Here is a 24,737-nt window from a genome sequence, read left to right as displayed (position 1 = left end):
CCTTTATATATGAGCTCAGCTTGGTTTAGATTTCCAATATCAAGTTTTTACTTATTGTGCTCAGTTTTACATTAGTCTTAAAAATGAATCACATGTGTGACTTGTGATCATCTTACTTCTCTAACGGTGTAATTTTTGAACTTTTTTTGCAAATAGTTAAAGAAGATGTTGCACTAAACCAGGAAAAATAATGCTAATGCTCAGCTATGTAGTTTTTTCTTTCAATGAACTGCTGATCTTACAAGGAGATGATAATAGGACAGGCCTACAAAGACCGTCTGACCATGCTTCTGAATACTTAAGCTAAGAACTATTATTGCTATACAGGGGGCTTCTCTTAAAGGTCATTTTAAAATGAAATATTGCTGAATTTCAAATTGAGATTATAGAGTCATTGCATATTCTTTTTAGAAGTTCTGATGTAAATACTTCTCTATCTATGACTGTATTTTAAGTGTCCATATCCTTATGAACCTCTGCTCAGAAGTTTAATACAAAATAGCAAAATACCTTCTAGAATGCGTAAGGTATATAGGAATGAAAGTTGTGAAGCTTTAAATGCCTTTCTGATTGTAGGACTAACTTCATTTTCATTAAGTAATCATTATCTCTGCCTTTGGCAAGGAGAAACTGAGCTGTGTATTCACCAGTGAAGCGTTCAGTGTTTTGGTGAGCTTAAAAATGAATGCAGACCCTGCACGTCATTTTATCATCTGTCAGAATGTTATGTTGAAGATGGGCAAGGGCAAGCGAAAAATATATATATACGTATATTCTCATTTTATGGAATCCTGAATGCAAGAGTATTTTAATGACGGAGAAGTGAGAATCGTTTTTGCAAATAAGTATTCCAGGAGTGAGTCATTTAACTTCAAATGTGTTTGCACATTTGAGGTTTACTATGCTGAAGTCAGTATATATATTGGTCAAGCTAACATCTCTGAACTAATATTCATATGTTTTATTGTTCTTCAGCTAAGTCAGAACGATCAGTTTCTTACACTGCACAATAACCTTGGAGATCTCTTGCCCTTCCTATAGAACTTTAAATTCAATTTAGAGCATTTGATGCAATACAATGAGGTTGAAATAGTGGGATGATGAGTTTGGAATGTGGATATTCTCCTTTGGCGTATATAAAAAAAAAAAAAAAAAAAAAAAAAAAAGTCCTGGATTATTAGTAAGCATTTGTGTTACCTGGGCTCATCATTGCTTTATTTCTTTATCATCTTCATGTTCTGGGAGATATAAGCTTCATTAGTTTCATTTTCATAATTAAATTAAGGATGGATTACTGAAATCGCATCTTTTATTAAAAAGATAAATTGTGCAGTGTTTCAAAATGTGACAAAATCTCTGGTTTTAGTTACTCAGATTCCATCAAAATAGTGTTGTAAGCCTTTCTTACATCTGCAAGTGTGTGGTTGTAATTCTGAACTGGTAACTTTGTATGTGAGAGCTTTATATGTGTTTGTTTTACCAGAAAGATCCCATTGAAATTTTATCTTATTAGTCAAAAGTGATTAGCTATCTTCATATGTTCAAAACAGACTTAAGATTCACTAGGTACTATATATTGTATTCATCTATACATTGTATATTGTATATATTGTATTTATTACATCTTGGTATGCATGAAAATTTGCTTTTCTGTTGATAAAGCCACTGGTTTGAGAAGATGCTCCCATTAGCATGGCTCTTTTTTCTTCTGAGTGGCTGCAACTGGTTGTGGATGTATTTGCACTAGCAAATACAGATTTTGCTTACTTAGTTTGAAAATACCATATCTACATATTATTTATTACTGGAATTTCCACACAGCCAAGAACATACCACAGACAGCATTCACTGAGCTATTCAAAGTCTGCAATGAACTCTTTGAATTTTGATCTTCTAAAACAGTGCAGTTCAGGTCAGTCTTAACTGTTCTAGAAAACAAACACTTTCATAACATTTCTCTGCCCAAAACATGCCAGTTTGGTAAGAAGTAAAATCCCCAGCAGTTTTTTCACTACTCAGAATGAGCCCTGAGCAGTCTGTCGGACTCTCAGATTGGCCGGTGTCTTAGGAAGTTGATGTGGAGTTTGAAACCTGTAGGAATTTTCTGGATGTTATTTTTCTCTTAAGGCAGCATGAACAATTTGTAAGGCAAATTCTGGCAGGTTGTCGTGGAATCTGTTGGAGGTAATGAGCTGTGGCAACTGAGTTTTCCAGCTAACTCTCATCTTCACCAGTGAGCTCCTCTAACAATATTTTCACTGCATTCCACTGCATATTGGAATACATTTACTGGGATATGTGAGGTTAATGATTGTTCTGGGGACTGTTAAAGAAGCCCTGAGGTTTATAGATTATAGCATCATTACATCTGAGAAGTTAATAAGGAAGGAGTATTGTCAACAGATGATTTCAGAGGCTTTTAAATGAAGTTCAGTAGTGTAGAAAGGAAACACGATGATGGTAGTCCGACCTTTGAATGTTAATGTCAGGTATCTGTACAGCAGGAAACTAATAGAGTCGTGGGAAACTGGTAAAGAGAACTGACTGCCATGTAAAACAGTGGACACTGCTATAGTAATGGGAAATGTTTTCAAGTACAAACCTTGAGTTAATGAAGTTGTACTTTGATTACTGAATTGAATACTTCAGCGTTTTCTTTATATGTAGCCTATGGACGTTGTCACTTGCACACATTCCATCCCAATCATACATGTGCTTTGTGTATTTGCCTAGTCTTTGTAAACTGTGGGGAGGGTCATCCTTTTGCATGTAGTGTGTAAGAATAAGTTGTTATTTCATTTAAATTTCTGGCACAACCAGCAATAGTGTTTAAAAACCTGAGTGCCTACATTGATTCAAATGTCAGAATTTGAGAATTTAGCCTTGGCTGATCTTCCTTACTCTAGATCTATAAAAGTGTCTGCTTTTTCAGACTTTTCTATTTATATTAAAATTTCAAGGAGGCAGGAAGATATTGAATGTGTCAGAGTTCACCGCTAAAAATCGATATTTTGTAGAGGACAAGCCCTTTGTTCCATATGCTGTGTTTTGAACAAACATTAGTAGAATCATAAAAATTTGCACGCTTCTGTTTGTACGTGACTTCGATGTTTCCTTGAAAGAAAGATGTTTTTTTCTTGAAAGTCTCATTGTTTATTCTGTAAATTCCACATTTTCTCTCCTCGCTAGCATACTTGTCTGTTGTAACAAGCTACTTGAAAATAGTGAAACAGCAATCTCTGTAGCTGTACTAATCCAACTCCTCCCTAGGTTTTTATGAAAAACACAGCTTGCTTGTGCACGTCAATTCATACTGTGTTCAAAATAGCCCACAAAACATTATTAAGGCAGATGGAAAAAAACTATGAGACATTCCAAAGAACAACTATATTCTCTAATCTATTTATATACTTATTCTTAGTAGCGTTAGATTAGTTTGTCATTTCTTGCAACAGCGTAAATTTATGCTTTATGAACATGAGTTAGTTAAGGAAATTAGAAATTCTTTCTTGTACAGTTTGGCCCATCTGATTGGATAACAGGAAGATATTTTCTCAAGGGAGCAAGAAGATAAATACTCTATTTATCTGTATATAAAAATGTATGTGTATGAAGGAGTATTGTCAATAAATCTAAGCTTCACTGACAGTTTTGCTCTTCTTTACACTGCTCTTGTACAAACTTTGTAGTACGTTTTGTTAAAAATAGAGTAGAAGAGGCAAAGAGATCTTCAGACGTGACAATTGCTTCGAGTGATGTTTTCAGTGATGGAAAAGACAGGAGTTCCCTAAGGAAGGAAAAACAGCCTTACAGTTATTTTATTCTCTGTATGTACACATCTGAACAGCTGGAGAGAAGCCTGCTTGAGATGGGAATCATCACTTCTGACAATGATTGTTTTGCCTTTCATTTTCCTCTCTGTACTTTTTTAAACTGCTGCTAATTTGCAAGTCTCTTTGATATATTTTTTTAATGATTTAGTGTTTTTTGTTTTTTTTTTTTTTTTTTTTTTTTTTTCCAGAAGATGTAAATGAAAAGAGAATAGTCTGGACAAGGTGAAATTAAGTTTCATTAAATATCGACTTCTTAAATATTCAGAAGAATTTTGTTTGTCAGCACCGATGTGAATTTGGGAATTTGATAAAATGGGCATTGCTGTGATGAGATACTGCCAGCTTTTTTTTCCTTAACATTTGTCCTTAATGAATTTCTACAGAAAAAAAAAATATGGAAGAGTCTATGGAGAATTTTCTGAAACAAATTTCAAGCACTAATCCTGTCAAGGAAGGAATTGTAGTTTTATTACGCTAAGTCTATAAGTTTGATGGGCTGTTATTAAATTTACAAGAATACTGGGGTGCACAGAGTATTTTTCTGAACAGAGGAAACGTACTATCTGACCAGAAGGAGGAGAAAATTTTATTGGTTGGTTGGTTGTTGTTGTTACTGGGTTCTTTTTTTGTTGTAATTGCTTATATTATTGCAAAGTTGCACTGATTTGTCTGTCAGAAGGGACAGCCTACATTTGTTTTGAGGCTATCTGCCTAGCTTATATCCATCCTGCAAAAGAATTTTAAGATTTCTCAATTTAAATTTATTTTTCTGAAAACAACAAAGAAATAAGGTGTGTTTTCTAGCTCAGTGGAGTAATATTCTTTTCAAGGATGCAGAATTACTTCTAAACTGGTTTCTCTTCCCACCTCTTCCTTATCCTTTTCCTGAATATCTTGCAGATGAGAACAAGTTGTCTGTAATATTTCTTTTTGCTACACAGCAGTACTGATCTTAGATATAGGGCTCCTCCACTGCACGATTACAGTAAACTTTGGTACAAGAGTCAGGTGGATACACTCATCTTTCTACTGAATTAAATGGCAAAATTGTTTTTACTTCAGCAGATAAGAATTTCTCTGGAGGCAGTTAGATGGCTTAGCGGAGTTCTGTTCTGTCTCCCAGTGCTCCAAAATAATTCCTAGCGGGCAAACTCTGAGCTGCTCCTGAGGGCAGGCAGTGTGGTGATAGTGGAAATGCAGGGGTGTGCAATAGGGAGTGATGGAACTGCCTGGAAGTGGGCTGTATGAGTTGAGGGTGCTCTTGATGAGCTGTGTGACACAGAAGGCAATTGAAGACTGGGATAGCTGGTGCCTGAGCTGTTTAGTAGATCTGTCACACATACAGGTAAGGGCATGTACCAGTAGGGTTATTTCTGTTGTAAAGGTAGTGATGGAGCTTCAGGGTGGCTTTGCTACTGCCGTGGAGTCATGAGTGAGATGACGGTCATTCTCCCTAATATAGTGTCTTTCAAATCTTGAATGAACAGTTTTCTCCAATGAACCAAATTGTCTATTTGTGAAAGCTCAGTGCAGCCCCTTCTGCTGAGTACGTGCACACCGTCCGTGGAGCACATGGCTGCTCGTGTGTGGGGCTGGCTCGTGGGTCAGCTCTCCTAACAGGTGATGTTCTAGCTGAGGCAAACCACTGTACTTAAAGGTTCGTCTGTATTTAGGTGAGCAAACTGCAACCAAGACTTAACAGAAACATCTTTTTTTTTCCTTTTTGAACTACACAGATTTACACCTCAAGAAATGACAGATGTTGAAAAAGTGAAAATAGTGAGCTGTTGTCTCTGGTTTTGTTCCTGATCTGACAAACTAGTGAGAAATGTTAAGAAATAATGAATAAAATAATTCAGCACAGATGTGTCTCCAAATAAGCATTAATAAAACAGTAGAAGTCAGGTTTATGTAGAGACAGACTATTTCACTGGGATACAAACATTAATCTGTAACCATATCAAACTTCAGTTATTTCGAGCTCTTGATTAAAATTTCAGTATCTGATTCTAATCCTAATTACATGATGTTTTGGAGGTAAATGAGGAGCTTTGGTACTGAAATATTTTAGTGCCAGGTTTAATGGCAGATATTGGGAGTTTGACTTTGGTTCCAGTAAGGTATGAGCTGAGTAGCAACCAGCAGGGCTGACTGCAGGGAGATGTTAGAGTGGGGCAGGAGTACTTCAGATTGACTCATCTGAGAGTACCAGTTCTGAAATGACACGCTTAATCCCCACGAATAGGGGACTTGGCAGTGCTGTTTACATATTCCCTCCTGGTAATCTGAGAAGTAGCCATGACATTGGCTCTAGAGGGAGTTGCTTGGCAGCTTTCCCTGTGTGCATGTGAGAGAGAGAAGAGGCAAGGTGCTGTAATTAGTGGCAGTAGAATCCAGAGAGGGAATACAGAGGAAAAAGCTGAATTTTATTAAATTAAATGTTTTCATCAATATCTTAGCAAAAAACCACATGTAACACTGAATTGATTACAAAAAATATTTGTTCTGCAGTACTCTTGGTGTGTAAATACTACCAATGGCAGTAAAGTTTTACAATTCTGTGTTATATGTAAGCATTTCTATGAAGTGAAGTTATAAATGGTGTTTGGATGGTATAATTCCTGTTCACGTGGGTTTCCTATTTGATACCTTTTTCTTTTCCTTTGAAAAAGAGAAAATAAGCTTAAGGCCCCTTTGAGTCTCTTTGGCTTTTCAAGATGCATACAGCAGACAATTGCTATACATATTAGATGTGTAAGAGTTGAAGTTTTATTTTGCTTTTTTTGTTCCTTCCACTTTAGGCTTTCTAAATAGTACATATGTGTTTGTAAGTAATGCTTTCCCTGACAGAAGTCCTCAATATAGTGTAAGCCATGACAAAGACTGGCAGTGCTTTTCATGGTAGAAAAGCAGAAATGGCTCATAAGCTAATTCCACATTAAAAATATATCTGAGAGCTACTGTAGTTACTGGTAGTGATGTTATTGCATGTATATTCAAGTATTGTACTTTTTATTTCTGATTTTTAAATAGAGTTCATTGTGTTAAAGTAATATCTGCACGGCAGGCTATGTATTTCATGATTATTATTTTGCTTCCCAGCTATATTATGTTCCCCAAAGGCATGCTGTGCTAACCCAGAAGTTCACTGTTTATGTCTTGTTGTTTCTGAATAACTAGATGAACTAATAATAACCTGAAAGTATATCAAAAGTGCACTTAGCATGAGGAAGGTAATGATGTCTTTATATTTTGCTTGAAAAATTTAATCTGAATTAAAGAAGTAGTAGCTAGAATGTTTTATTGCAGGAGTTAATGTGAGCTTCTAGTGTGCAGACCGGGTGTACAGCACAGCAGGAGGAAGGTGCTTTGCATCTGCTAGTTGTCTTCCCAGTGCAATAAAGAAGAGCAGCTCTCATCCTTCCAAGAAAGTGTGTCAACTCTTCATCTTTGAAAATAGATCTGCAATGAGATTTCTGTAAATGAAAAATAAATGGGATCAAGTTACTAATTTTCTCTATGTACTGAAGTGAGACAGCATTATTTGCATGGCACTGACTTGTGGATGGAGACTAATGCTATTTTGCATGTCCGGAAGATGTTATTAGATAGCATAAATGAAGAAATAAGTTAGCAAGCAGAAGCAGTAAGCCCCATCGAGTGTTGAAAGTCTAGAACAAGCTTTGGAATAACATGGCCTGTAATTGCATAGCATTGCTTATTTGTATGCAAAAATTGGCTTACTTCTAAGGCAGTCCTGTAGTCATTACTTGTGAAGAGGAACACAGTGTACGTGAGTATCAGTGTATCTCAGCTTCTTCTGTACCTTCTGTCATTTTCCATCCGAGCTCAAGGTATTACATTACTATCAAAAGAGACTCCCCAAAATTGTAACAAGTGTTGTCAGTACAAAATATAAAATTCTTAATACAGTTCTGTTCTCTGAAAGTACTGACAAATGTGATGAAAGAAAGCAAGCTTTTTATTAGCAAATTCGTGAAGTGGTGACTCTGGCTTCCTGAAGTATGCATTCCTCTTTACTTGGTCTAGTCATTAACTATTTAAAATAATGTGGTACATCATCTGTTTCCCTGTCACTTCAGGGTAAGCTGGAGGATGTGAGGGAGGGGGGCTCCTTTTTTTCTACAGCTTCTCATGCAAGCTGTATTTTTCCTCGTGTTTTTTTCTGAAACTTTTTTTTTATTCTTTTCACTTGAAAACCTAAATGATAAGAACTGTCATAAATAGTATTTCTATCATGATGTGCTACTGATGAAGTGTTTTGAAATGTAGTGTATGTTAGTGGTATGTGTGATTGAAACATACACCTAATTGCTTTCCCTTTTCTTTGGGGTGGGTCACATTGATTTTCTTGACTGAGTGATTTATGAAAGAGTTATTGTCTTTTTTTTTTTTAACTATGAAATAAAATCTAAATACTACAGTCTCTTAGGATAGCAACTCTAAAGTTTGTAGACCTTATGAACAGAAGCACTAAATGGTATCATGCAGGAATGAATTGCTCCTTGTGCCTTGGGGCAGGCTTCTTTTCAGTGTCTTTTCGTGTTGGTGGTTAAATTACTATAGAACATACCATCTGGCACATCAGGTTGAAATCCTTTCTCAGTGTACCACGTACCTTTGTACACTGTCCCTTTTAGCTAAAGAAAGAAATTGAATTTGGTTCTTAATTCACTTGCAACAAATCCATGTTGGCTGTTCCGTATCTACTTTTTTTACTTCCACAAAATTCATGTTTAGCAATTGCCTCCATGTCATTTTATATCAGTTAAGCTGACAGATCTATTAATTTCCTCTTCTTTCCCTATCCCTCATTTTGTAAAGGCAGATATTGCTTTCTGTTCCTCTGGGACACTTCACCCTCTGACTGTTCGGAGATGGCCACTAATTGGTTAGATTTTGATCTCTTCAAGCATTTGGTTGAAAACTGCACGGTCAGTTTTGTTATTCTTAACATTAATATCTGATACCAAAATATGTATGACCTACTGAAATACTTCTAAAACACTATTGTATGCAATTTATAATTAAATTACAATAAGTTTTAAATATAATGTGTTGACTTTTTGAAGTAAAAAGCAGAATCAGGGTTTAACAACTTTCTCTGTTTTTTGTCTTAAATGCACGATTTCTTTCCTCCATCACAATTTCTCTCTTCTGTTGTATTTTACATGTCTAACGATCAGCGGTGAAAGCAGGAGTTAATAACCTTACTCTATTATTAACAGCCACAGCATTAAAAAAAGAAAAAAAAAATTGTAACAGTTTAATATGTAAGTTGTCAAAACTGAAAAGCGGTTCCAATAATTAAAGTTCACAACAAGCAGCATGAATGTATGCCTTGTTTTGTTATAGGAGCTGACTTGATGTGGTGTATATGCAACTACAACACTGAAAGTATTGTTTTAAACATGCATTGCATGTATGGAATACTGTGCTATCCACAGTTCTTTTGTCTGTACTTCCTGAGATCTACTGTATAAAGTAAAACATAAATTTAATGAAATTTAATTAAAGCAAGAAACTTGAGAGAAATATTTTAGGCTGGGTTGGGTGTTTTTTAATTGTTATTTTTTAAAGCCAAATGCAGAAGATGAACTCTCAGTCCACTTGTTCTTAAAACAGTTAAGCATGCATTTCCCTCTTTGTGGGAGTATTCTCATTCTCTGAAATGAGACTGCTTATGCTCTAAAACCTTTAGCAAGGCTATTTAAAAGAAGAGTTTTGGTCCCTTAGTAACTACATAGTCCTGCTGACTCCATTCAGGCATACATACAGTGTGCTGAATTTTGGTTAGGTTTTGAGAAGGTATTTTTGTTATGTGCAGAATAATCATAAATTATTATCAGGCCTTTTCAGAAAAATATATACTGTTCTGTAAATTGTTTTTCATAATATTTGCATGGGAAATGTGTAAGCCACCTATTATCATTTTCTAGCATCATTCACTATGAATGCTTTTACATTAAGTTCTTAATAGAGTTTAAAAGTCTGTCAGTTTTTGGTAATTGATATAACTGTATCAATTCATGTGTAAACTTACTAATCCAATCCCTATGCTTGCATTCTTCTGTAATGACTTAACACAGTCTGAATATGTTAGTAATTTCTGAGTGATTTTTCTCTGAATTATTTCTTTTGAGTTACTCATTTCTAATAGTAGGAGTCTTGAAGTATTGGTGGCAAGAGCAAAACTTGAATAGAATAAACAGATTCCCAAGCATTGGTAGGACTTCTGAAGCAGTATTCTGAAATTTTCTGTTCTTAGTCTATTGCTCTTTTTTACATGATTTGAGTTTCTTTCCTCAGCCATGTGATCAGCACCACATGAGGTCACACTGTAAGGTAAAGGACTGAACTGCCATGATTTTTAGGCAGTTTCAGCAAACAGCTGGCGATCTGTAGGGAATTATGGCTTAATATTAACCATTGAATTATATAAGGTAGGTAAGAAATCTTACAGCAGCACTAATTCTAGAAGGTTTATGTCATGCTAAGAAAGAGAAATTTCCTCCTGTTTAAGTCTGCAAGGGTGCATAGATAGCAAGGCTTTAGTATATCGTTTTTTTTCCCATTGCTGCTATATGCAGCTGTAGGTAGGAGCAACAACTCAGCATCATGACAAATTTTCCAGTACATTGAGAAGCATTAAGCAGCAGAAGAGCTCGTAGATTCATTTTATACCACTCGTGTCCTACATAGCACTGACTAACACCGATGGTGCAGGCAGGAGAGCAGTCTGGTAAATACACCATTCATGCCCTTGGGTACTCCAAGAGATGCATTCAGACAGCGTCACCGTTAGAATCATCTTGGGTCATTTTTGCTGTTTCTCAATCTGAGCTGTAGCATATTCTTACTTAAACATTCTCATTTCCATCTATTTGTGATTCACAATTTTTTCTCATGTTCCTAGCCAGAGCTTTGTTTTCTATAATTATTTTGTTATAGCATGGCTAATTGTCTAGAAAGAGATTGTTTCATTTGTCTTTCTGTCTCATTTATGTTAGGGAAATACAAAAGGCATTGTCAGGAAACTGCATGGCTCAAAATAGGTCTTCACTCTCATAAAGCAGGTGTGATGTCTTGTATTTTAGTTTGAACTATCAGGAGTTCTTACAGGTGTGGCAAGAGGCTCCTGGGTGAACGAAGAGTACTGCTCTTGCTCTAGGATTTCAATCCCAGATGATAACATTTGAAGTGGGATACAATTCACAGTGGTACAGAAATGACCACAAAGTTGTATAGACTTCTGTAAATCCTGCTACATTTCCATGACTAGGACAGATGTTCAGTGGAGGAGTAACTTGTCAAGCCTACTGAATTTTAGAAAACAGTATCACTTGGAAGAGCTCAAATGTCATTCTAAGGAAATAAACAGGAAGATGTGCTACAGAGAAGCAATATAGAATTAAAATCGGCTAAAAGGATATAAATGTAATTAGTGAAACACATTTTCATGACTAGTAAAATTAGCACCCATTTATACATGTTATATACTTGAACCCTTGTTGACACCTGAGTCTGGGAAAATATATCTGCTAATCAAAACATGTAATTATATCCTGTGAAGCTGAAGTAACACACTGAATCTTTGCACTTCGTTGTGTTAATGATTTGGGAAACTCATTTCACCTGATCACCTCAGTTTGTCCTTCCTTGATACATTTCTGTTCCCTAAAATAGTAAGGTCAGAACCATGCTGAAGCGATTAAATGTTAGATGTGTGGAAGAGTGAACATCACACGGATTATTGCATAGTATTGATATCATTACAGATGAAGGTGATCTTATCAGTATAAATATCTCTGGTTGTAAAATAAGTAAAGCAGAATAAATTAAGTATTAACTTGCTGGAGAATTACAATTCCTGCAGACCTTTAGCATAGTTAGGGAGTTGATAACTTGTCATTTCCCACTGGCACAACCTGTAGTAGTTGCTTTGAGAGCTGATATCTACCTTTAAGTGAAGACGATGGTGGTTTGACCACACATGCAAAAACAAAAGAAAAGTGTGAGGAGGAGGAAAGAAAAAGAAATATAGTGTTGGGGATTATGCAGGAGAAAAATGCTCAGCAAGGTGCAGAACTGTGACATGAATAATTTCAGTGTAGAAAAGCGACTGTCTAGTCTTTACTAAAGTGTGGCACTGTCAGTGAAAGGTGTCCTGCCATAGCTATAGATGCAGTTCACTTCATTGTCTATTTTGTATGCTGTTGTGTATGCACAAATTAGAATTGCATGGTGGGGAGGCAAGAAGGGTTGTAGATTATTATTGTGTGATGATTAAAAAGAAGGACCGGAAGGAACTGACTCACTTAACATTAAAATCATCATTAGCTTTAGTTGTGCAGTTGAGCAGAATCTTCAGGCTAGTTAGATTTCAAAGGTGACTGTAAAAAGGAAAAATGTTTCTGCTGTGGGACAGATGTAATTCATTCTGATTATGCAGCTCTGCCAGGTAGCTCTCAATAAACCTTGCTAAATATCCTATCAGTCACCCAATTTTTGATATATCTATCTCTTCTAGGTGAACTAAACAAACCAAAAAAGAATAGTTTATAACATCCCAGTTTTGCCATTTCCCACTTGCATCGTTTTTAAACTGTGAAATTTAATAAGAAAATATTTTTCTTCTTAGAAACAAAGATAATTAAAATTTTAAAACAAGTGGAATATACATAACATTTATTAAGCACAAGGTTCTCTGAAGAATGTTGTATGAAAATGCATTCAGTGAACTAATGCAGTTACGTTAATGTAGTTAGTGTTAAGATGATTCTTCGAAAGGTGGAAATGAGCAGAAAATTCTCTGCTTCTAATATATGAAAGCAAATTAACTCAGTGTCTCGTAGTCTCATGTAAGGGAGACTGTGGCAATATTTACCTACTGCATTTGCTGCATGCAGTGCAGGTACTGTCCTAAATTTCCCACTTAAATTTCCCATTCATGTCCTGGTTTTGGGTTGGGCTCATGAAACATCATAGATGATCTGTAAAGATGTACAACTGAAATTTTAAAAATAATATTATAAAATCATTGCCTTTAGTTAAAATGACATCATCTGAGTTGTCTAAAGGAATAGAACTGATATGGTAATATATATAGCTCTGAATCTGTACATACACATAGGTATTCTGGCACGTGAATGTTCTGTTGCTGGAACTGAAGTGTTATCTCTATGCTCTCGTTATGATGAGCTGTTTGGTAAATCCTATGTAAAGTTTGTCACAATTATCTACTGAAAAAGTCAGCACGTTATTTCAATATCAAGAGGGTTTTACTTTTCCACTTCATGACTACATAGAAAGGATTTGGGGGTGTGAATTTAAAAAGTTAGTGAAAAACAGTGGAAGCTGGATCTGCAGTGTTGTGACGCAGCAGAGGTGGTGGGCTCAGCCACAGGAGCTCTCTTTGTTGCCTGGGTTTAACAGCTCTTCCCTTACCTTCATGCTGCCAGGGGTGTAGAAGCATTTAAACCTAATATTTTCTCTGCTCAACTGTATCAATTTATATTAACTGGTCAGTCCAGAATTTCTTTTCAATGAGGTTTATTTACACAGAATTTCTAGGATTAAAAGAAGGGAGTGAAAAAACAGCAGGTTTAGCGCATTGTTTTGCTCCTAGCTTGTGCTTGATGATGCAGTTTCATAACCAAAGCACTTCATTTCCTTACCAGTCTGTAGAGAGTGAGTAGATGCCTTTGAATACCTTCTGGAGGAACACCAACTTGTCTTCAGTTCATTCACTTAAGCTAGGTAGACAGATTTCTCTCTGCACGTTCCCTGGCATGCCTGTTTCTCTCCATGAGTAGAGAAAATAACTGCTTTCAGGTGTTTGCTCTCTCTAGGATTGGGGCACGGTTTAAGTATCTCAGTTAAGTACATGAGGCCCATATTTTTTTTAGTGCATGCTGGAGATGTTGACCAGTCTGGAACAGTTTTGAAAGGTTTTGTCAGCTTGTGGTTTGGTGAGCTTGTAAAGGCAAGAGGGAAATGTCATTAAGATAAACCTTAAACTCCTTGTTTTTGAAAAGGTTGTTACAACTGTGGCAATTCTTACTTGCATAGCTGGGAAGTAGTATGTTTCACCTTGTATATTTTGTGAAATGTCAGCGTTGTTAAAGACTGGGTAAAATGTAGAGAATAGTAATCGACTGTGGTTCAGTGGCACATGTTTTCTTTCTCACCTACTTCAGTGTCTTTTTAGACATAGTGACTCTTAGTCCAATGTTTCCTGCAGATTTTGAGTTCATTGCTTTGTTATTACCAGCATGGCACGTGCAGTGGACAGGCAGTACAATAAGTATGTCGCGTTTGTTTTGACAGTTTTGTATGAGGAAATCTGCCAGTGAACCTGAGGTGGTTTTTCTATGAACATGTGGTAAATTTGACCCAGTGAAAAAGGAGAACAGGCAAAAGCTGAAAAAAAAAAGCGATTTGTCACTGACTTGTACTTGGTTCTATTGTTGTTTTTGTTGTTGCTTTTTTTTTAGTATCCTTCATATTCTACATGTCCTGCTAGTCAGTAAAACTGGAGCGTTAATAGTTTCTTCGAGTTGATCAGATGTACTGACAAGGGTTGGTCATCTGGTGATCATCTGAATTTTTCAGGAGGGTCAGCCACCATCAGGTTGTCAAACTTCAGGGAACAGCCTGTTTGTTGCATTATGAACATCATCTGCATGGAGTTCACAAGTTTCAAATTCTGAATGCAGCTACGTGATTCAGCAAAGTGCACACATTTGCCTTTTAAAATAGCAAAAAGATTATGGTCGTGCTGTTGTTCCAGTAATAATCTTTCTTTGGAACTGAGAATTCTCTCATGAGCTTTATGACTTCCTTAAGGATGATAATCTGAAAATAGCTGCATTAAGAGGGAGCTGGGGAAAGGTTGAACAGTTCTTTGTGTACTTCCAATTGCAGCTTGGTCTTTCACGAAACCTGTCTGCAGTGCAATGAAACATCAGGCCAGTTTTTGGCATGTGTTTATTGATATGTTTGTATGCTGTGGTCCCATCTCTGACTTCTTTTGCACCTTTGCTATCTTCCCAGTGTTGTTTCTGACCTTCTCCCAGGCAAAGGAGAAGACATGGTTTTAGGGCAGCCTGATATCTCCTGTTCATTTCTGAAGGATTTTTCTCTTACTTTTGAGACTACCCAGTCCCATTTATTGTTTTTTTTTTTTTCCCCTTTTTTTCTATGTAATAAATATGATGCCTCACAGTTGAAAATAATGTCCTAAGTTCTGTTTTCAGATGCTGTTTTCTGTATACCTTCAACTGGTGCAGGAAGTATTTGTTATTTCTAAAATTCAAATCAGTATTTGCTTTCTTTCCTTGATTTCTGTGCTCCAAAAACTGAAATTTTCTACATTCTATTCTCTTTAAAGCAGAACTGCTTTTGAGGTCTCCTCTTCTATGCCACACAAGGCCATGTATAGGATCAAATGTCACACTTCTTGATCAACTGAAGGATTTGGAAGTAGGTTATGTACTGCCTTATAAAGCTGAAAATATAATGTATGTAAATAGTGATGTATGCTGACATCATTTGGAATGTAGATGTGTGTAACAGAGGCCAGAATTTCATCTGGAATGTTTTGCAGGAAATTTGGCAATTCTGTGCAAGAGCACTGTTTGCTTCTATGGTTTATATGACTTCTGTCTACTCACTAGAGGCTGTTTCGGGATAAATTGACAACTTGTACTCTTTTTACTCAATCACTTCTATGCGCAGAGTGCCAGTAGTATTTTCAGAATAGCACTTATGATAAGGGAAAAAGTAGGCATAAATGGCCTGCTGAGAATCTATTGATACTCCTTGTTCTGTTGATCTGAAGCCTTGCCAACACAGCAACTCGACTGCCCAGTTAGTGAACAGGTAGAGCTAATCAGAGCATTGCTCTTCCTCAGAGATAAAAATAAGAGTTGATGACTTGAGGGTAGAATGAACAGGAGCTAAGACATCTTGTCATTACTGAATCGTGTTCTCACAGCTGTCTTAACAGAATGCATTTGATGAACTGTGATTGACAAAATATTTGAAAACTGCAGCTTCAAACTGAATTCGTGGAGCATGTGAAAGCAGATAGGCTAAGCAGCAGTAGCCTTATGAGCGCACGGAGCTGTCAACATGCTCATAACTTTTTGAATTTAAAAAACAGAGATCTGTAGGGAAGCCTGGAATGTCCTAATATGATTAGAAAGATCGTGACTGAAATCAAGCTTTCATTTGAAGCTAGGTTTTTATGAAAACCTGTTCAGAAGACAAAATGTAGTGTAATTTAATTCAGTGCTGGAGAAGGGTTAAAAAAAATCAGATACTAACTGCTCTGAACTTCTAGATCTTTAATTGTCTCCATAAAACATTGTTTGTTATTCCACGAGGTTATGGAAATTAATGATGTTAACTCTGTACAAATATTGGAATTTTCAAAGGCTATCTATAAATTTGGTTGCAAAAATGAGCTCTACAGAATGCTGCTCATGTTCCCAACAGCAGAACACTGTGGCGGCAAGGAGGAGAGTGCAGCAGCTCTTTTGCTTTGTAAGTGCTGTCATTAGACTGCTGTACCAGCTGATACATTTGTTGGTGTTCATGCTAGCTCGTATTTGCATTTAAATTCCTGTGAAGGAAAGGTAAGAGGGGAAAACAAATTATACTTATTTGTTCTTCAAGTAAGTTCTGGTTAGAAGTAAGATTTTTGAGAGAGAGAACAGTGGGGAAAAAATGCTTCTGTACTCTCTACAAAGCATAGCATGTCCATTCAGTCTCCATCAGACTTCAAAGGGACATATTCTCAAGATTTTAATGAAAACACAAATCAAGTGGGAATAACTAAAAATACACTGAAAATGAAAAGGAAAGTAGGTCTCTCACCACATGGATCGGGATTTGTAGTTTAAATAGAATGTATATTACAGTGTTTTTCACATCTTAAATATTCTTCTGGTACATGCAGAAAGTATTTTCTATGTTTATTTATTCTAAAATGTTCTCCCTTTCGAGTCATTCTGTTTGATGCTTTCTAACAGCGCACAGCATGAACTTGTAATGTGTTTATGTCTGTCTGTCTTCTCTAGGCAGTTATTCTGGCTCCTAAATAGTCTGCTTGGTTTGTAGAGACTGGGCCGAGTCCTTAAGGCTGGATTTTGCCTGTCAGTAAATGGATGAGTATATCTGCTACCGGCACATGTTTGTATTCAGGAGGAAGCAGCCACTGTGATGTGTAAGGTGAACAGAAGTTGTTGCACAGACGAGCTTGGTTTGTTCTTTTGAGTGTGTTGCTGTCTCCCTCTGCACTTTGTTTTTCGTTCATCTGGCAAACTGCATCTTGGCGTTTTTTTTAAATGAGGTGAGGAAAAGAAGATGTGCAGTGAACTGACAGTTGTTTGTATGCCACGGGTTATCTAGGGTAGTGAAGACAAGGACTGTAAATTTTCATGACGACTCGAGATGCTGAGTGGCTGGGAAGAGCAGGTGAAATCCATAATAGATGACTGATGAGGAAATGTGTTGGGCTCTCAACTGTCCTTATTCAGGAAAGCTGTGTTAGCACAACTGCAGTCCTGCAAAAGAATAGCCATTCAGTATTACAGTAATGCAAACTATCCCCTTCCTACAACATTCAAGATGAACTAACAGCAAGCTTATGTAAAGAACAAAACAGGGGATGTCATTACTGCCATTCTATTAAGGTGTGGGATGTCCATACCTGGAATTTTATAATGTCATGAATTCTCATCCTTCTGTTTGAAGAGGAATGTTGTAAAACAGCAGGTGGTATGAGTGAGTGATTTGAGATACTCCAAGTATGACGTAGCTTCCTTGTGAAGAATGGCCTAGTAGTTTAATAAGTTTAGTGTTAAAAACAGTGATTTGTGACAAATCACATTTCAGACAAATTTGTCTGAAAAACAGGAATGAGTGGTGTAGAGAACGTCAGTAAACGATGATGATTCACTACATTTTGTCCTGTATGGGAACTGTGCAACATCAAATTAAACTAGCAATTGGCAGATCACATATAAAGTGCACTGTACTTCTACAGTTAGCATTCAAGGAAGTTGTTGGACTTTTTGTATTTGGACTTTGTAAATACTAACAGTTTACAATTAGGTTTTTCAAAGAGTAACTTGAGAAAAGGTCAACCAGAACTACTGAACCAAAAATCTGGGAAATCTGAAACACCAACTTGTGGAGTTTCAGGGAATATTCTGAAGAATTGTCAGTATATGTTGTGTCTAGTTTTAGGCTTTACTTTAGGCCAGAGATGTGATAAAAGATCTGACTCACAACAGGCTGTACTTGTGTTTTTTGTAAAGGGTACAGAGAATACATTTGGCTCAGAGCATTAAGTGATGTTATTATAGAGGCTGTGGAGGTAGTTGTTAAAGTGTGAGATTGAATTCTTACCCTTAGTAATTTTTCCCAGATAAATAATACAGTAATATGGTGAGTTTGTCTACTTTTCCTTTTGTGAATTGTGATAAATTAGAATTTGCCAAGTAAATTACTTGAAAACTCTAACTAGATTTTTTGACTATAGAACTTGCTGTAGAAAAAGAACAGAGATCAGCAAGTAAAAGTAGTCCAGAGGTGGCTGAGGCTCGTCAATTAATTAAGGTAACAACTTAAGAACAAACAGTAGCTCTTAGCAAGAGAGAGCAAAACTACATAATGAGAGGGTCAGATACTGAATGATACTGAAGTTACTGTGTTGATAAGAGCTTTTTTGTTTTCTTCTGGAAGACATTATTAGTATTTCTAGAACATGGACTTGATGCTGGGCCTCCTTGCTGGAAGAAGTGGCTGGTAGGCCCTGCTCGTGGGACCTCTGGCTCCACAGGCACTTTCTTCTTGCTGGTTATACAGTATGGTGGTAGGGAAGGAATGGAAGTGAGAAGTTGCAGCCTTTCCTTGTCAGCATTTCTGTGGAACTGGAGGAAGACATCCTGTAGGTCTTGTCCAAGTGGCTGGCCTAGTGGAAGCCTGTTGGGATGTGAGGGAAATGAAATGAGTGTTGAATAGTAATGGAATGGTGAAAGCAGAGGGTCAGTTTCTGTCGAGGATGATGTGAGAAGAAAATGAATCTACTGAATACTGTTTGGGGAACAAGATGCTTGTCTGCACATTGTGTGTGTTTCAGGAGACAGATTTTGGTAATACAGTATTTGTTTTCTCATTCTTAAGTAAGTGTCACTGTACTTTTATTTGAAAGTAGCTCTATCAACATTGATTTTGAATTTAGACTGAGATATGATACATTCATCTTGAAAATAATGTATGGAAAGAAGATTTCTTTGTGTAGGAGCAAAAGAAAAGGACATGGAGGATTTGCATTTTAGAAGACTGTGTAAGAAGAAAGCATAGTAAATTTACAGGGATTTTACTTCTTCCAGCTGTGAAATGTGGTATATGAGAGGGCATAAAATTAACTTAATGATCTAAAGATTTACTTACAAAAGTATTTCTTTTTTAACTTGACAAGACTGGGTATTGTAGGTCGTATCTATGTCTGATGACTGCAAAATCCATTACTATCCCTTTGAGATTTTTATTTTTTATTTTTAATAAAAGACTGTACTAAATCTGAATAATAGCCTAATAAATAGATTAGTTAGAACAATAGTCCTCTTGAGGATGTTGGATTCTGAGTGTAGTTGCTAGAGATAACCCTAAATGCAATTAGGTTTAACTCCCTGTGAGTGTCAGAGCAAGGTAATCCCCGTGGAGACTTCTCTTCAGATGACACAATTTTTAAAGTGACTCAACATTTAAGTAATTCTTTCCTTTGGGCACTGGCAGCAAACTTTTTTTTTCTGTTTTTCTGAGAAACAGAGCTTGAAAACTTACTTTTGTGACATCAGTTTTAGATGTTTCGTATGAAAAACAAGCATGGCTCAGCTGCCTTGGTGGGAACAGATGCCATCCTCATCTGTGCTCTTTGGAATTGTAAGGAATAAAGGTGGCTACTGACAGGGGAAGAGAGAAAGTAACTGATGTAGTAACATACACAGGCTTCTGAAGGGTAGTGTAATAACATGGCAGTCAACAAACCTTGATGGATTATTTTTGTTTTATTCCTTCTTGAAGCAAATTAAACCAAAATTCTTGAAACAAAAACCAGTACATCAAATATTGTAATATTTGCATATTGAAGGGAGTAATATGACAGAAACTGTAGAACTAAAAACTACAGAGGTCTAGTTGTATGTACCACAGAAGAGTGGAGCTTACAGAATCAATTCTGTGCTTTATTTCTTGATATATTCCTACACGTATATTTGTTGACATAAACATGAGCAAATAAATACAAAAAGTAAGAAAATAATTTTATTAACATTAAGTAGTTCAATGGGGGGTGGGGGGGAAGATATGGTAAAACCAAGATGATGGATTTATAATTAATTTTTTATAGTTACCAAAGTTTCTGTTTCGATAATCACTGTACTCCATATTACATGTATCTGATTTGCTTGCATGTTATTCATGGTATTATTTTTCAGGGGAGAGTTACTGAAAATCTGCTGTTTTGCATCCTTACTGTTAAATCAAAAGTGTACATCAAAAGTAAAGATGATTTAATTAGACAGGAGCCAAAACACCTGAAAATGACTTACAGTCACACCGCATCAAACTTTAATTTCATCAGGGGCAAGGAGACAATTTGCCAGTTTAGTAAATGGTATCTGGTTCTTATTCTTTGTGGAAGTGTAACTTGTCTCTTAACATTACTGTTTACTGTGAAAGCCAGCAATGTAAATCTCAGAGCCAACTTTCTCTCAGATTATTACTATTGCAGGCAGTTTAGGTCAGAAGCATTTGTGATCCTCACAAATAGCAAATACGTTGTCTTACACCTTTTCCTATTTTGTATAACATGCAGTACGTTTGGTTTTGTGTCAACATTTTGCTTTTGTTTTTTTTTTCTTTTTTTTCCTTCTAAGAAATTACTGTATATACACACAATGCATTTTCAATGTTGATTCTGGTGATTTCTGGATGCAGGATTAAATTATTATCTTATTAAATTTTTAAGCATTTGGATCTGAGATGTATCAAGTTCAATCTTCTTCTAGTGAGGCCATAAAAGCACTGAGAAATGGGAACTGAATTAATTATTATGGTTCTTGTCTTTCTTGTTGGTGTCGTGTAGAAGTGTGTCATCAGAAGTCACATAAATGCATGACAAATAGGTTTTATGTTGGCTTACTATCTCTGGAAACTCTTGTTTTTTATTGTGACGCTGAATAATAGTTTTCAGTGAATCCTTCTCAAGTGGAAGGGGTCTCTGTAATTACATCGTTTCCAAGATCCAGCTGTATTTAAACTAGCTGTAAAAACAAAAAGCTTTGTTTATTTTTTATTTTTTATTTGTAGCAAAAAATAAGATGACTTAAAGCTGAAGTAATGTTGTTGTTGTTTTTTAATGTGTTAAAAACTGGCTTCCTAGAGCCAGAAAGTTTCATGATACAATGAAGAAAAACAACCGCTGTCCTTGTGACACTGCATTGTCACTGGATATATTTGGTTGAGATATAGCAGAATGAGCCCAGTTTTGTTGATAATCAATGCCGAAGTCCACACGATGCTGCAATAAATATGTAAGAAGTGATTTCCAACAACTGAAAGTGGTTTACAATTACGTCTTAAGAGTTTGCTTTTAGATCTTTAAACTTACATTTTTGAGAAATGTAAAATGTTACATAATTGAGCAATAGGATTAATAGATAATAAATCTAAAATAAATTACTATGATCTTAAACACATACTGTACTACATGCTGGCAAAATTCTCACAGACTTCATGTTAACATACTTTATACAGATTTTGATGCACTGCCCATTTTCATAGTTAATGATACTGACAGCGGGCGTACGTACCTCCTGAAAAGCAACCTCACACCAGTAGTACTACTGCTCAGTATGTCTCTGGAAGAGTAATTAATAAAAAGATAAAATTCTCCATCTCCGTCTTGATAAAAATGAGTACTTTCTTTTTAATTATTCGAAGACACATTGGGTGGGAGGAGGTGAATCGTTCTATTTGGTATTACACCAAAACTGAATGGAATGGAGAGAGCCATCTCTAAAATGTATTTGTTTTATTTCATTTAGATTTTCACACACACCTTTCTGAGAAATTGAAAGACAGACAGACAAGCTGGCAGCAGCTGGCTGAGACAAAGAACTCTCTAATACGTAAGGTTTTTATCTTGCTTAAACTGTATTGCTTGTGAACTTAGATCCTAGTTTAGAATTTGTGGGGTTTGCAGATTACTCTAGTTCTATTTACTGCTTTTTATGCATTGTGGGATTTTTTTCTCTATTTTCTTCCTGGGTATTTATATTCTGTTGAATAAGTGTCATCTCTCTCTATTTATCTCCCTTTTATTTTTGCATATTACCTCTCTTACTGAACTAACTTGGGGCTTAGATTTGGCAATATTTTCACAATTATATATGTTTTATCTCAGGGTTCATGTGGTGGACGTTGCTTCAGAGTTTCTTAAACCTGACTTTAATGAGAGTTTTAGTAATAGCTGTGTTCATTTCGATTTGGATATTATTGATCCAATTTACAGATCTAGGCAGTCATGCTTGGTGTGGCATTGACCTTTTGTAGTTTAGGGACTATGTAAAACAGAACGGATTTTGTTAGTGTTTTTTTGTTGTTTTCTGTTTTGTACGCAGTCACTGACTGACAGCTTTTTCTGAAGCATTGCTACCTTGTCCCACCCTGCCCCTTGTTGTTTCCCTGAGGACAAAACTCCCCTGGGAGGAGGTGGATGTTTGTAAAACTGCTGCCAAGATCCTCCTCACAAAAAGGTGAAAAAAGAAAAGGAAAAAAAGATACAATGACTTAAATCTGTGATATATTTTCCTGCCAAAATAATGATTTGGTCACACCTTCCTAATGAATTCAAAACACAGTTTTAATTCATTGGATATGTACACTTATACTGACTTATAGTATCAGCATGTTACAAGTTCTTATGAGTCTTTTGTATCAAGACTGATGTTTTTGTCCTATATTTGCCTGCTTAACGAGGTGGGAGACATATCCTGTTACTTCATACTTTTTTTCCTTTGCAGCTGTGACCTGGTACGTGCATAAAAAATGCCTTTCCATTTTGGTATCTCATTTAAGCACTTAAGTAAATGGTTTGCTGAGTTTGGGCCCTAAATAGGAATAATATTCTGCTTACTTAAACCAAACATGAAAAACTTTTCTCACTGCTCCCTTTTCTTTTTTTCTAATGCTCTTCTTTCCTTAGTCATTTGATTGTTGTCGAAATCTAATGAATGAAATTTTGCTTTGAATGCTCAAATAGTGACTGAAACAAATACTGAGACAGTTTCTTGCATCAAAGCCTGGGAAGTGCTGAGCATCTGCAACCCTTTCATGGCTGATACAACCCAAGAATGCTCAGTATGTTTTCAAACCAGAGATAAGGCCACTTCTGTATTTCCACGCTTCTTAGAGGAATGGGGACCAGAGATTTTGGTGATTTAATTCCATAATTCTGATATGTAATAGTAAAATATACCCCAGATGGCATCTGTATGGTTTGTAATGGAGTTGGAAATTGTATAAACAGTGAAAATGTTCAGATAAATAACTTTGCAGTTATTCAGTGTTCATGATTATTGATGTTGCAGAAGTGATTTTGGCACAGTTAAAATGAATGGGTTATTATATTTAGGCTATACTAGATCTCAGTCATACTTGAGTGTGTTCTGCAGGATCATAGGAAGGTTTTGCCTTATAAATTGTATCCATGTGAACAATGCCTTTTCTTGTTTAAAGCCTTGGGGCTTGTAATCACGTAATTTTTCCCTTTGGTTTTGTTCTTTGAGAGCCTGATACCCTCCCAAATTAAAATAAGTTTGTTTTCTATTTTGCTTTTAATTTTTAGCATTGTGTCTGTTCAGGGCTCTGGAAATAATGAAGAACATGAAGATATTATTGGCAATTATGTAGAAATAAAAAATATTTGACAGCAGTATTAGTTCTAATCATAAGCTGGGTGGTAAGGTGCATTTAACAAAATAAGTGAACTAAGAAAAGCAACAGAAAAAAAAATAGAACTTATTTTTATTATTTAAATATATATGTATATAAAATTACTTGGACATACTTAACATGGGAAGCAAAGTAGTTCATTGCCTGTCAAGAAAATTTGTGCTGTGTTTATGGGTACAGGTGTTCTGACTGGGGTTGATGTCAGCCAACTGTATTATGGTAGTAATCCAGGGGAACTGACCAAAGCCAAGCTTTAACTGTGGTGTTTTAAAAAGTGCCATAGGATATTTTACATGAATCTAGATGCTGCCAAAAAGAGACAGATGGCACTAACCTTGGTTTAAAGCCTCAGCTGGCTGAGAAAGCATCCAAATAGGGATGCAAAGCTTTCAATGTGCATGTTGTTTAAATAGGAGTCTCTGCATCACCATAAGTAATAGAGCTCATGGATTTTTTTTCTTTTAAAGGTATCCAGTTATTCAGTGATCTCATTTAGTTGAGGGATTGCTTGGTCTGTGTTGTAACAAAATTTGAGATGTCTTGATCAATGCAGCGTTTGCTAAGGAGTAGGATGCCACTGATGTGGAACAAAACAAGAGGTTTTTTAAGCAAGTAAGGGGGACAAAGGTTAAGTGCTGAAGATGGGTATTAAAATAGAGCTACACTATCTGTGTAGAGATACACAGGCAGAAGGACAGGATGATTGTTTTCAGCTCCATGTTCAGTCTTTAGAAGGAAAAAAGAATAAAAACTTCCTGCACCAAAGTTGTCCCTTCTTAGTATGCAGAATAAAACAAAGTCTCTTTTTCTGACGACTTCTCTGCTGGGAGAGGAACAACTGTTTGTAAATAA

At 36.1% G+C, this 24,737-nt stretch overlaps 1 protein-coding gene across 17 annotated transcripts in view; it reads left to right on the top strand.

The window, feature by feature from the left end:
• TENM2 (teneurin transmembrane protein 2) overlaps nucleotides 1-24,737 on the top strand; it is a 979,011-nt gene that overhangs the window by 674,049 nt on the left and 280,225 nt on the right. For 12 of the 17 annotated variants that reach the window (XM_090150611.1, XM_090150610.1, XM_090150609.1 and 9 more), the window contains one exon: nucleotides 21,977-22,060. The exons of the other annotated variants lie outside the window; for them this stretch is intronic. In XM_090150611.1, coding sequence (XP_090006737.1) covers nucleotides 21,977-22,060 — 84 coding nt within the window. The remainder of the gene's footprint in view (nucleotides 1-21,976; nucleotides 22,061-24,737) is intronic. 17 annotated transcript variants of the gene reach the window in all.

This window comes from Phasianus colchicus, chromosome 15 (genome assembly GCF_987193195.1).
Source record: "Phasianus colchicus chromosome 15, bPhaCol1.hap1.1, whole genome shotgun sequence".
Classification (NCBI taxonomy): domain Eukaryota; kingdom Metazoa; phylum Chordata; class Aves; order Galliformes; family Phasianidae; genus Phasianus; species Phasianus colchicus.
This window is presented reverse-complemented; position numbering and strand designations above follow the sequence as displayed.